Source organism: Humulus lupulus, chromosome 8, assembly GCF_963169125.1.
Source record: "Humulus lupulus chromosome 8, drHumLupu1.1, whole genome shotgun sequence".
Classification (NCBI taxonomy): domain Eukaryota; kingdom Viridiplantae; phylum Streptophyta; class Magnoliopsida; order Rosales; family Cannabaceae; genus Humulus; species Humulus lupulus.
Window position 1 is genome coordinate 40056159 of NC_084800.1, and position 14863 is coordinate 40071021.

General features: G+C 36.7%; 2 protein-coding genes across 2 annotated transcripts; one reads left to right on the forward strand and one right to left on the reverse strand.

Moving 5' to 3' along the window:
* The first annotated feature begins 1783 nt into the window (after positions 1-1783).
* Positions 1784-2179, forward strand: LOC133795289 (uncharacterized). The gene has a single exon (XM_062232744.1). The coding sequence runs from the start codon at positions 1784-1786 to the stop codon at positions 2177-2179; it is 396 nt and encodes a 131-aa protein (XP_062088728.1).
* A 2630-nt stretch (positions 2180-4809) lies between these two features.
* On the reverse strand, positions 4810-5586 carry LOC133795290 (putative RING-H2 finger protein ATL19). The gene has a single exon (XM_062232745.1). The coding sequence runs from the start codon at positions 5584-5586 to the stop codon at positions 4810-4812; it is 777 nt and encodes a 258-aa protein (XP_062088729.1).
* Between the last annotated feature and the right edge of the window lie 9277 nt (positions 5587-14863).

Consider the following 14863-nt stretch of genomic DNA (forward strand, 5'->3'; position numbering starts at 1 on the left):
GCAATAAGCTCATATTTATAGAGTATTGAAATACCATTTGAATTTCAAATTCCACCAACGCACATGGCTGTTGTCAATGTTTAATTGGATGTTTATGAAATTAAAAAAGAGTTTTGGGAGTTACTAGAGGTGTTATAATCGTTCAAATTTGAAAACTTGAAGTTAGAATTGGCTGTCAGCGTCCCAGGCCATGACTAGGGATGTTCCTAGTCACAGCCGCTAGTCTCGGACCCCTAGGCCATGACCTGGAACACTGGTGGTCGCGGCCACCAGGTTTTTTCAGCAATTCCAACTTTGCATTTTCCAAAACGCCTCAATAACATTCCCACATGATTTTGTAATCTCCATATACATTGTGGGAGTTAAAATCACATCTTCAATAGCCATATCACTTATGGCTTTGTGAAATTCAAACTCAAAATATGTAACACATAATCTACACATTATTAGGTAATATTTGGGAGTTACAAATTTGTAATTGATTTTGTAGCCCCAATTATGTTACATATTTGGATATTCACACTATCTAAAAAAAATGCAACTCTCATATATATATTATGTTATAATATGTGACACACTTTGTCACATTATTTAATATAAATATTATATTATATAAATAATATAACATATGATGACGTCTACAGTGCCCGAACATATTTGACAGGCATTGTAGACCACGCCAAAACATATTTTATTATTTTTTTTAATATTATAATAATAAAACTTCTTTTATATATACATATTACTATTATATGATTCAAGAAAAAAATATTATATTTTAAAAGAAAATATATTTTTTGTGTTATTTTAAGTGTCGTGGTTATAATAGATAATTAATATAATGTCATAATTTTTATGTTGAACTAATACAAAATTAGCGAAATGGGATGGAGATTCTCTCACACTCCAATTAACAAAGCAAACCTTTACTATCACTTATTGACTTGACCGTTAGAGTCTCTATCCACTATCCACTATCCTAATATCCCAAGGCTTTCATTGTCGTATTTGTTCTACAAGTTGTTTGCGTGTGTGGTGGAAATTAGATCATATACCCATTTTAAATGATCCATTTTAATTTTTACCTACTATTTTTAACTCTTATTTTAGTACCCAAATTTTCAATTAATGTACCCATTATATCCCTTCAATTACATGTTTTTTTTTCTCCTTAAACACACTACAATTAGAATGTATTTCTAATTTAACTATAATATGACACATATAATACACATTACAATAACACTTAGAATCATGTACTCAAATAAGAGTAATTTGGGAAATCTCATGATAATAATGGGTAAAGTTCAACTAGATATATTTAGTGTCTAATTTTAGTTAACTACTCCTAAAAATGGGTAGTTCTCAACTTTTCCCTTGTTTGTGCCTGCCATACAAATCATTATTAATTGTATATTTCAGCCTCTTGGGAAAAAATATTATATAAAATATCCTTACAAAAAGACCAGATTTTAAAAACTCAATTAGTAAAATACTATTGTATTGGGTAAATGTGGAAATGTTATTGACGGTCAATTTTGCCTGTAAAAGAAATTTGAGGCCCAGTTCGATCCAAGTAAGTCTGGGGGAAAGCCCAACATAGGGCCTCTTCTTTGGAATAAAGCCCGGTCTATAGAACAAATCAACTTTCTAGAACCAACTTCTCACAGTCCTTCTAGTACGGCAAAACCCTAAACCCTTGGCAATATATATACACGAAAATGGCATAACCCAACGACTCTTCCGTCGCCTCCCTCCACACACGCTCGGAAGCCGTTGAAAAATGGCTACCAGAATGGTGTTGAAGGAAGCGAAAGCTCCTCTTTTATTGTTTCGCAGCTCAGTCTTAGCGGCAGCCCGGGCCACGTCCCCAACCATTCCCTCCAACGGCGACCTAATCCAGTCCCTGCTTCTTACGAAGGCTCAGAAACCCGCTGTTCTTTCCTCCCGCTATCCCTACAACTTTGATTCTCTTAAGGTCCAGGGCTGCGATCTTCAATCCGCTTTTGGTTTGCATGCTCGGGGATCAAAGCGCGTAGTTGATCGTGATGAAGACGAGGACGATGATTCCGATGATGTTGATTTCGATGTTGATGATGGAGATTTTGACTCCCAATCCGACGAAGATGACGACGACGACGATGATTTTGATGAAGAAGTAGTGAAAAAGAGAAGGTGAAAGCTGATACGGTGTGGTCATCATGATCATTCATTGTGTTAAATTGGGTTTCGCATAGCCATAGGCTGATACAGTGTGTGTTTTAGTGTTTAAAATGGACCTATTATCTCGAACAATGCTACCACTCTTTGGTTATCTGTCGTTTCTCGGTTGTAATTTTTGTTTTTGAAGAAAATTGTTAGAATTGATATTGATGATGATGATGAACATACTCATGATTATTGGCGGTGTGATAATAATAACAATGGTAGTGTGAGTTGGCTCTTTCTTTGTTATCTTATCTGATGTGTGTTTTATGCCAGCTGAATCCATTTCCTTTCTTTTCAAATGAAAGTATTTTGGAAAAAATTGAATGAAACTTCTACCTCAATCTATATAACATGTTTGGATTTTGTTATTAACTACTTCGAAAAAAGGAGACCAAAATAAAACAGAAGAATTAGATAAATGAGAGAAAAGACTTTACATCAATAATTATAATAAGAGGAGAGTTATGTTCAACCTCCTAGTGAATCTTCGTAGCAGTATTCAATATTCAATAAAATAAGGGGTTGGATTCATTTTTGCAATCTATTATCCAATCACATGATCAAAACTATTTTTAGTTATAATTTGACTGTCCTTTAGCATTTTTGTTTCGCATATTGTGAAGTCTTATTTTCACATGATTAAAACATTGTTTGGATGGTTTTTCAACTATTAACTCTTCGTGAATATATTTGAAAAAAGAAAAAAATTGTTTTAAGTTTGAATTGAATTTTAATTTGATGTTAAAAATGGTCCAGTGACTCAAGTTGAGTTAAAATAATTTCAAATGTAATTAAAATAGCTTGATGTTTAAATTATATATTAATAAAAAAAAGAGGATAAGTGGTTAGATATATTGATCAACGATCCTACAAAATTAACTATATAAAAAGAGGATAAGTGGTTAGATATATTGATCAACGATCCTACAAAATTAACTACTTGCTTATTATTGTCGTCTAAACAATTACATAAGTATTTAAGTATTATAAAACTAAGTGCTTATAAATTTTCGCCGCAATTATGCGTGAAAAGAGCTATTCAAAAAATTTAAAATAAAAACAAAATATAAAAGAAAAACTTAATTACTTTTAAATTCAATTATTATTAAAAAATAATTATTTTTCTTCCACTCCTCCCTCTCTTATTTTCCTTATTTCTTTTCTTCCCCAAATACATTAGGTTCAACCATTTTCATTGGTCACCATTATTGAGACTAAAATATCAATACTTGAGTTCTATTCACTTACTAATAAAAAATATACTTAGTTATCTTCTTAGAGTCTATTTTAGCTACTTGGGGTCACTTAAGTTCTTTGTTTTACTTCTATCTAATTTTTTCCGTCTTTTCTACGTGTGTCTCTTTGTTTTTATACTTTTTTCTTTGGGGTCACTCGAATGATGTATTAGTTTATTGTAGTTTATGTGATTTGGCTCTTATTAAATGTTTTTATTTTATACCCTTCCAATTCAAACAACTTTCGTGATCCTTTAGTTTGGTGGTAATAGTTTTTTTTTTTGCTCAGATCAAAGGGGATTCGTGGTATCACGCCATCGCCTAGCGAAAAAAAATCTGATGTCCTCTCCATATCCCACCAATTATTTTAAGATATCTCGTTAATATATTTAACATATATTTAAATTGATTTACAATTTTTTCTCTTCCCAGCTATACTAACACTATAAATAAATGAAGTGTCTTAAAATAATTGATGGGACATGGAGAAGACAGACAATTAGGAGCAGCAGATTTTTTTTCGCATATAACTAAGTTCATTCATTGTCATTATTTCATAACTAAGTCGTTAGTGGTAATATTTGTATTTGTTTGGATGACATTGTCTTTTGATATGTATCAAGACTTGGATGATACTTTCAAGAGTATAGTAAGTAGGTAGTTTTATAGGCCTTGGCTTTGAGTCTTTATAATTTCTCTATTTTATCTCTCAATAGCCATCACCATTATTTCACAGCTCCAACCCAACTCCTCAGCTTCTTCTTTAGGTGTTGGGCAGAGGACATTAGTGACAAGCTTCCCAACATGGAGAGAAGGTTCGACCCTTCTTATTAAGCTGTTTTTTAAATAAAAATTGATTAAAAATATGTTTATTTTTATTTAATTAATTAAATCATAAATTTGAGAATACTTTGATCATATTTTTAATATTTTAATTAAAATTGAATCTAAGAAACCAATTTTAACCATTTTATAAGATACAAGAATAAAAAAAAATAAAACACAGTATTTAAATTTAGCAAGACTGAAATGGTATAAGTTTATTCCTTACACAAGGGAAAATATGTAATACAATTCTATATATAATATGTCTTTTTTATGTTGGATTATTATTTCACTTTTCTTCTTAATTATTGATTTTCACTTTAATGAATTAAACCATAAAATTGAAAAAAAATTACACATGATTTGACAAGTTTCTTTTTAATACTAGTTGCAGAAGTAATTCAAATATTCATTATTAATGTTTTTTTTAGTGAAATTAAAAGCTAGCAATTTGTAATTAAACGTTTCAAAAAAAAAATTATATCTAAATTTAATTAATGTTGAATATTTACAGTCAAATGAACTTGGGTAAAGCTCATCATCATATTCTAAGTAGACAATGTCGACAAAGCGGACAAGTGGGATTTTTCCTGAGCCAATTTCCAATGCAGATGGAATGGAAAATGTGGTTGCAAACTGGGAATACCTGACACGAGTCCCCTTTCTCAAAATCCTCTAAACAAATTGCACATTCATTGTTATCGTTATCTCCAGAAGATGAAGATGAAGAGCAACTACTTGGTTTCAATTCTGTACTATGGCTCCCGTAAATGACACACGGCGGCAGTTTCTCCAAGGCTCGCCGGTGCCGCCATGTCCCGTCTCGCCCTTCCCCTAAATGTCTAAGGATTCTTTCTAGCATTTCCAAGACTTGTACATTGTTTTCCAGCATTAAATGTTCGTAGTTTCCACGTTGCGCACCACTCGTTCGATGAAAATCCTGAGTGGATTCACGGGACGTATTCCCTGCTTCCAGGTCGTTCTGACGCACCTCGTTGAAAAATTCGAAGCAACTGTGCACAATGGAGACGATGATCAAGGAAACCATGATGGAAAAAGCGACAATGCAGGCGAAGATCACGAGTAGAATGACGAATCCGGTGAGAATATAGAAAAGAGTGGTGGTAATTGATGGAGAAATAAAGATTAGAGGAGGAGTAGTTTGTGGCGATGGAGGAGCCATAATAATGTTCGAATGTTTTGGTTGAGCTGCAAAGCTGCTGACGTTCAGAATTTGGTTTTGGCTGCTGCTTTGCTTGGTATTTGTCCATGTAAGTTGTTGCCAAAAGTCGTTAAATCCATCTAAGAGTTCTTTCATTTTGTTCGAATTAAACGAACGTTTTATTTTTATTGTTGATTTTTTGAACAAATGTATATACGCATATTATTTGCGTTAGGCAATAAAAAAGAATTGGTTACATTTGAGTCCCCGTTATAGAAATTTAGTTAAAACACCATAACAAGATACCGGATACAAAAGCAGTCATTCACATTGGGTATCAACCCAACCCAAAGAAACGAGAGAGAAAAAAAATTGGGTTTATTGGTTAGTTTATTAGTTTGACACAAAAAACAGATATTAGATATGACTATAACAAATTACTTGGTAAACAGCTCCTAAAACGTGTTTGTTTTACATGTTTAATACACCGTTGGCTTCACTGCACATTTATGTTTTGAACATATAATGTAGAGTGGATACTATCATTTGCTTTTTTTATTCCTTATATGAGTCTTTTTTATTTGACAAGATCCTAAGAACAACTCTAATGTTTGCTTAAGTTGTGAAATCATGACTTTTTTAATAAACTTTACCAATAAAAAAAAAATGAAGGTAACGTTGCTGCTGCTGGGCAACATTGCCAATTTTCTTATAAAACAACCCCTCCACCTCACATAAGCATTTCCCCAAAGCAACTCCTATTAGAGTTGCTCTAATATGAGTTTTTTTTTTTTTTTTTTTTGACAAGATCATTATATGAGTATTTATAATGCATATAGCGTGACATAAATTGTTTTTTTTTTGTGGGGACATAAATTACCTTATTAAATATAAGCAATAATTTTTTTATGGGCGATTCTAATCTACACTCTTCTTTTTTTCTCCTCACGCTCGCTTTTTTATTTTTCCGAAAAAAAAATCACTTCTATGTATTTATTCTTTTAAAAAAATTAATACATTTTTAACATTCTTAATTAAAAATAATAACATTTTAAGAATAAGTTTATTTTTTGAATCAAATATAAACATAAATAAATATAAATAATTTGAAATTAAAAAAAAATTGTATTAGAATCAAAATCATTAGTAAAATTATTTGGAAAATTATAATATTAAATTTTTATACTTCTAAAAATTATCATATTACAAAAATTATTTCTTAATTAAAAATAATTAATTAATTAATATAGAAATGATATATTATATATTTTGCAAGTGTAAAATAATTATTTTTTATTTCTTAATATTTAATAAGAATATTTATATTAATTCACCAAAATATTATATATGATAATAATTAAATAATTAAAAAATATGAATATATGATAATAATTTAAAGATCCGTGGAGGGAAAAAATGGAAGTGCCAATAGTCTCATCCCATAATTCTTATCCCACACCTTTAAACACATCTAATACATTTTGTTATCATGCTGATAAATAATTTTTTTAGTAATAGAATTATATATAAATAAGAAATTTGTGATAAAAATACTGTATTGTCCAAAATTTGTTAATAAGGCTTAGGGTCTTGATTAGCGTGCCCGTTGAGGGCATAATTGCAATATTTATGTATATTGTGATTGATACAACGAGTGAGTGGAGATTTATTTGTGATGCACGATCCGAGACAGTCCTAGGGAGCAGTTTAACTAGAAAGTCACAACGGCGTCAAATACCTGGCTCGGGAGGAGCCTAGGGGTATTTTGGGAATGTTATGTGTTCAGGAATTACCGAGTAACGGGTAGTAATTTAGCAATGATTTGGACAATTTCGGGATTAAACGAGGATTTATAGGAACACTCGAGGAATTAGCAGGACTTGGCAATTGACGAAATTACCCTTGGTGCCACTTGAGGATTTGGGTAGGCTTAGGGGTATTTTAGACTTTTTGGCTAAGGGATAGGCTTAAGTTTTGGCTGCTGAGGCTCTAGGAGGGGATTGGAAGCAACAGAAGGAAGACTCTCACACTTTTTTCTCTCAGTCGATTCTTACACTTTCTCTTTGGTGTTGGAGAATTTTGGAGAAACTCAAGGATTTAGTTTGAAGAACTGGTGGATTGGAAGCTTAAGGACTTAGGAAATCAGCTCAGGGTCGAGTACAATTCAGAGGTAAGCTCTTAAACTTGGTTCTACTGTTGAATTCTCTTGGAAATATTGGCTTGAATGAAAATGGGTTCTAAGTGTGATCTTGGGTGGTTGCTGAGTTTATGGGGTTGTTAATGGACTTATTGTGTTAACTAGGATATGTAAACGAGGAATCCAGGTTCAATTATGAGTTTAATTGATGTTTGAATTATGAAATTGAGGTTTAGGCTTGAGGAAAACACAGGAAAAATTGTGATTTTTTGGGTTTGGAGGCTCGAGTCGCGGCCCTGTTCTTCTGACACCGCGACCCGGGTGTGTCGAAGAGGCTGGAAGCCTCTGTCTGCCCAGGAGCACCGCGACCCGTGTCCCTCAACAGAGAGGCATTTTGTCTCTGACTTGAGCACGACGCAATCCTTAAGGGGCTGGACCGCGACTCAAATTCAAAATATTGGCTGTTTAAAGGTTTTTAACTCGGGAACCCAAATGTTAAGGCTCAGGAAGGATTTTTGTAATGCCACAAAATCCCTAATGCAGTTTAATGGTTGGATTAGTAGGCAGGGAGGACCATAATTGTTTTATTATGCCATTAAACTATAATATGCATGTTAATATGAATTATATTATAATACGATGTTAAATGCATGCATGTGGGTCCACATTTCATCATAGGGGTATTTTGGTAATTTTGCCCGTTGAGAGCGTAATTGTATATTTGTATGCATGTCGGTGATATATTGTTGAGGCCACATCATAATGTGGATTTTTTCGAGCCATTTGGCATGAGACGATATTTGAGTGCAAATTAGCAGTTTAGTCATAACGAGAATTGGAGAGTGTTAATTATAATTAACGAAATAGGTAGAAAATGATTGTTTTACCCTTCGGAGTCTTTAGAAAACCTTAAATGACCTAGGGGCAAAAAGGTCTTTTCACCTTAAGTCATATAAAAGCCATTGAAGGTTGTAGAAGGTTAGAAAAACAGAGTACCAAAAACATCTCTCCCGTGCCTCTTTTCTTCTCCTTTTTCTTTTCGATTTTTGAGCTGTTCTTGAGGATTCAAGCTAGGGAAGTGGATCTTGAGGGCTTAGGATTGTGTTCCACCATTGAAGAGGATCCTAATCTGAGCTTGAGGTAAGGTTCTATCCATTAAAACTCTAGCTTTGCTCTGTTTTTGGTTTAGTTTTCAGCTTGGTTTTCTAAATTGGTTAAGGGGTGTTTTATGGGAGTTTTTGGCTAGGGTTACTTGGGTTGTGATGCCTAGGACATGTGTAGATGTTTTTTGGGTTCAATTGGGACTTAAAATGAGGTTTGGAAGCTTTTGGTTCAGGTTGGAAATGGTGGAGTCGAAGGGGGAAAGTTTCAGGGTGTTTCTGTCTTGGTGTAGCGCTACAACGCTACTCTGGGGGTGGTTCATGCTGACTTGAGCGCTGGGGCGCTAGTGGGGTTGTGCTACAGTGCTACCCTGTTCCATCAGATTCCTTTTTTGGGCATTTTTAAGGGTTTTTGGCTCGGGGTTTCAATCCTTAAGGCTCGAGATTGAATCTACTCACCGTTTGGGTACAATTCGGGATCTCGGGAGTGAGGTTTAGGTCAAGACCCTTTCATTGTTGATTTTCATTAATGGAGGTTATAATTGGTTATGGCTAGGTAATCGCTAAAGAATCAAAAGGTCGATCATTCTCAAGGGTCGTTCTGTTACTATCCCTCGCTCGAACCAGAGGTAAGAAAGCTGCACCCCATATGTGACATGCATGGTTATTCTTGAGGCATGTTGAATGTTAAAATGTGGACATTGATTGTATATCGAATGCTTAGAAAATCTTGCTCACTTGTGCATGGTACTGACTAAATAGTCAGAATTGGCAATGGTGTCAGTATTAACTGTGAAGTTGTGACTCATTAGTCAAGTTCGGCAGTAATATTGAGCACTGGTCACATGGTATTGACTCATAAGTCAAGAACGGTCTTAGCGTGTTTAACACAAGTAGACAAATATTAGATCTAATTGACATCTGCATTGAATGGCTCAAATGAGCATTAATGTCAAACCGACCTCAAGTTTGATGAAAACTAAACAGCGCTTGTCTAGCCTAAGGCTAGTCACTTAGAGCCAGGGCCAGAGAGCCCCATTGAAGGTTTAGTCACATGGCTATGGGTGTTGAGCCCGGGGTGACTTACCCAGCAGTCACTCATTTGATTTGAGCCAGGGCCAGAAGGTCCAAGTGACTGAATTGTCACATGGCTATGGGTGCCGAGCCCCGTAGTGACTTGCTCGTCAGTCACTCATTATGGTTTACCAGAACCTCAAGTGTTAAATCACTCATATGATTAGAGATATACGCTCATTTATGGTTAACGTAACCACTAAGTGATATTCACTCATCTGTTCACGGTTATAAGCTTTGTTTGATTATAATGATCATCATTTGATAATATTTATATGCAGTATTGAGTTTTCTTGCTGTGCTTTGGCTCATGGGTGCTATGTGGTGCAGGTAAAGGGAAAGAAAAGCTCATCCAGCCTTGAGTGGAGAGCTTAGGTGGTGATGTGTACATATGCGACCGCTTGACCACCACGGCCAAGGAGTTTCTCAGAGGAACTAGGGGGTTTACCCTATTTTTGTCGCGTAGGTCGACGGGTTGTAATTTCAAACTGTAATGACCATTTTGGATTGTAAATAACTTGTAAACGCTTTTATGGACCCATGAACAGTTTTATGTTTAAAATAAAATATATCATTTCCTTTTGATTGGTTTTTCACCTTGACCTATTAATAACACCCAGATGCGCGTTTATAACCAAAGAACTCGATTAGCGAGTTATGCACGGTTCAAAGTTCACAGTAACGGTCTTCGAGTAACCAGGGCGTTACAATTTTACCACTCAGTTTGGTAGAATCCAAGGTCTCGGAGGATAGAATTATATTCTGAAGTTATTTGTTGGATTAGAACTTGATGGATGGCCATTATGAATATGTTGTAACTAGGTTTTCAACGAGGCTCAGGTTAGAGGAATGTGCTCACGATTGCGGTGCTTAGGAAGCTTGGGACACAGGTATGAAAACTGTTGTACCCGTAGAGCAGGGTGTGGCCCTATTGTTTGTATTGCAGGGCATGACCCCATTGATTGGATTGCAGGGAGTAGCCCTATTGTTTATGTTTAGTATATGTTTAAATATTTGTTGATATTATGCTATGTAGTGCATATTTTTGAATTAACGGTGAAGGCCGAGAACGGCAGGAAACCGAGTACGGCAAGGGTCTGGGAACGGCATTGAGCACGCGAAGTGCAAAGCAAAGTACGACAAGGGGTCGGGATCGGCGTTGAGCACACAGAGTGCAAGCCATTAGGGCGAGACCCTCCTAGGATGCTGGAACCATCCTCTCGGTGAAGACCGTGAACCCAGAGCCTGGTAAAGCGCCTGGGAGGGCTCAGCTGCTATGTGTTTAGCTTGTTGGCTGCTTTGTTATATGTTGTTGATAGATATGCATATGTTATTTGTTTGGTGTTGAGTTTTCTTGCTAGGCTTCGGCTCACGGGTGCTCTATGGTGTAGGTAAGGGCAAAGGAAAGGTCGACCAACCATAAGTACGGAGAGTGTGGAGCGATGGGTACACGTTTGACCTGCCTGGCCGCCACGGGTACGATTATTTTGGGGAAATGTATTGTAATAGTTGTTTTGTCACCTAAGTCGACCCTAAATATATTATGTGATGTAAAGTATTTTCTAAACAAAGTTTTTGGGATCCCAACTGTATAACTTTTTATGTTTTCAATGAATAACCAAATTTTTGTATTTAATGTCTTGGAACGGGTTTTATCTCAGTTTAGTCACACTTTTAACCTAAAACCTCAATTAGTAAGCTAATGGCACGTTTTAAACTCACTTAGTAACGGCTCTAAGGAAGTAGGGCGTTACAAATACTCAATTTTTATATTTTATTGCATTTAAACACTATTTTTTTAAAACTAGAAAAATACCTAATATTTGCTAAATATTATATTCAAATACCCAAAAATTTTATTTGAGGCTAAAATACCCAAAAAAAAAAACTATATATAGAATTCCATCTTTGATAAATTAGTAAGTAAGGAGGCTTTCACTTGTATGCAGGGTACACATTATTATGGTGGAGCAAAAGCGTTATACATGCACAAATGTTGGCTGAAAAGGGCAGTATGATCTTTCCTAACATCTCCCACTATGTGCATGAAGCCTACGACATATAATATATTTTATAAGGGAAATTTCACTTTTTATGCATAATAGTGTCTCCTATGACCAAAAAATACTAATTGTCAGGGTCAATTTCTTAACTTAAATTTTCGCTTGTGATGGCCTAGGTTCTCAACTTAGTCAACCAAACACACACACAAAACAACACACACTCACAAATCACAGTTTGCACACAACACACAATGACACACACAATCCTATCAAGTAAACACAAACACGCCTAGCATACGAGAACCCTTTCCCAACCTTGTATTCAACACAATAACAAGAATACAAATTGTCTATGCGTTGAAAATCACACCCTTGATGCCTCTAGCACTCAACACGGTGTAGTTGACATCCCCAACCGCCTAGGAACCTTGGTGGATCATCAACATGTTACACATACACTATGCAAGCTAATTCCATCATCAGTCGCCACATATTGCAAGGCCAAGCTTTGACTAAGACACCCTTGACATCTGTTCCTCAACAGATGCGAGAACACCACGTTGAGTCTTCTTGATGATCGCTAGTAACCGTTGGTAACCATATGCTCGTATCTGCCCACGTGTGCCTGATATGCGCGCGCTGCCCACGTGCACTACACACCATTGTTATGGCGCGCACGCGCATCAGTGTAAGTTGGCACCATTTAGCGCCAAAACCAAATGTACTTAAGTCAAGCTCCCACAATGCTCCAAAGCACCGCATACACATCTGGACACCATCCTAGGACCACACCCATGACTTCCCTTTGGGGCACCAAGACTGTGACAGTCAGAATCCCGTGATCTGTAAGGGAAAGACTGGGTAAAGCTGTGCAATCCCACACCGCCTGGGGAAGGTCAAGTGTGATGATTCTAAGACTGTGTAGGTATGGGACTACACAGTTGAAGATGGCTTAAATAAATTGATGGGTACTACCTATGCCAACATGATGCATCTTCTTTTCGGTAGCCCATCACTTGAGTACTCCAAAGTTAAGCGTGCTTGACCTGGAGCAATCTTATGATGGGTGACCTCCTGGGAAGTTTTCTCAAGAAGTGTGCGAGTGAGGACAAAGCATGCTGGAAAGACTCGTGTTGGTTTGAAGGGTCAGTCGTCATTCTAGGAAGCAGCCATAGTGATGTGGGGCGTTACAAATGGTATTAAAGCCTTGACCCAGCCAGAAATGTGGCCGACGAGGACGTCAGGCCCGTTAAGGGGGGTGATTGTGACAGTCAGAATCCCGTGATTCGTAAAGGAAAAGACGGGGTAAAACTGTGTTATCCCACACCGCTTGGGGAAGGTCAAGTGTGATGATTCTAAGACTGTGTAAGTATGGGACTACACAGTTGAAGATGGCTTAAATGGATTGATGGATACTACCTATGCCAACAAGATGCATCTTCTTTTCGGTAGCCCATCACTTGAGAACTCCAAAGTTAAGTGTACTTGACCTGGAGCAATCTTATGATGGGTGACCTCCTGGGAAGTTTTCCCAGGAAGTGTGTGAGTGCGAACAAAGCACGCTGAAAATACTTGTGTTGGTTTGTAGGGTAAGCCGTCATTCTAGGAAGCAGCCATAGTGACGTGGGGCGGTACAAAGACCACCCCCCTAAGGTGACTTCTGGACATTTAGCCTTTTGCCAGGAGTATATATGATTTCTGCTTGGGAGACATATTTTCCCATTTCTCGGTCGTATCGTGTAACCTTACTTCCCAATTGATTCCAATCATTCTAAGGTCTTATTTAGGACCTCTAGAACCCAATTTTTCTGAGACATTATCAATTAAGCTCGTGGTGTGCCCACATTCCAAGTTCGGTTCCTTGCCGCGTGCGCACCCCTGTGCTGACGCGCGCACACCACCTGACGTGCGCTCACACTACGCACACACTGACTGGTGTTCAGGCCCGCGCTCGTGAACCTTAGTGAGGGGTAACATTAACACTATACATCAATTCAATTTGATGCTAAACTTTTAGCAAGTACCAAAAATACCCCTCTCATTTTTTCCCTCCCATAAACTATTCCTCCAAAATCTCTCTCACTCGCTCTGTTAGACCCGAATAAGATAACCCCCCAAATCGCAAACACTCACCCCAACTCTCTCTCATACTGACGACGCCCACCCAGACTGACAACCAATGCAACATCTCCTCGGTGACAGAGCGACTGGAATAAGACGGAACAACCCGAGTGTCTTAAACCCAAATCGAAAAGGTAATAACTTGAATCTCTCTTCTTTTTTTTTTAGCTTAAATGCATAGGGTGGGTGTCGTTCTGATAATCTCTTCATGTTTTCCTTTTGACATGTGGGGTGGGTGTTGATTTAAGTCCTGGGTGTTTTTTCCTAGGTTTCTAGATATAGGCTCGATAGGTTCGATGAGTGTTCGACGGTTGCTCAAGAACATGGTAGTTTTGAAAAATCATAAGCTCGATAATGCTCGATAGTGGCTCGATATGAGTGAGGCATTAGAACTTGAGGGCTTAATATAAGCTCGATAGGAGTAGCTCGATAGTAATCGATTAGGCTCGATAGGGTCTGGGTTTTCTCGATGGGATTGATATATTTTGGCTCGATTCATGCTCGATGCTCCATTATTAAGATAGATCATGATATGAGTGAGGAATTAGAACTCGAGGGCTCGATAGGAGCTCGATAGTGTATCGATAGTCTTGATAATTTTAGGGATAATGTTGCTCGATAGGCTCGATTGTAACTCGATGCATGCTCCATGGTTCTTTATGTAGACATATTATGCTTTTCTTGATAGACTCAAAAATGGATCGATAGAGTTATGTTGTAGCTCGATAAAGCTCGATGACAGTGTTTACTTCAATTTTCTTATGATTTTTTTTAATTTTGCCCAATTCTATTTAACATTTTGTTTCCTACCAATTTTTTTCATATGTCGATGCAGATGCCGAAGTCTCTTGTTCTATTTCAAGATCACTTTCCTGGCTGAGTCACATATTGTAACGCCCTACTTCCTTAGAGCCGTTACTAAGTGAGTTTAAAACGTGCATTTTACTCGCTAATCGAGGTTTTAGATCAAACAGTGTAACTAAGCCATAAACAAAGGA

Bases quoted from the DNA above. Each gene is read 5' to 3' on its own strand.
- LOC133795289 (XM_062232744.1), top strand. From the start codon at position 1,784: ATGGCTACCAGAATGGTGTTGAAGGAAGCGAAAGCTCCTCTTTTATTG.
- LOC133795290 (XM_062232745.1), bottom strand. From the start codon at position 5,586: ATGAAAGAACTCTTAGATGGATTTAACGACTTTTGGCAACAACTTACA.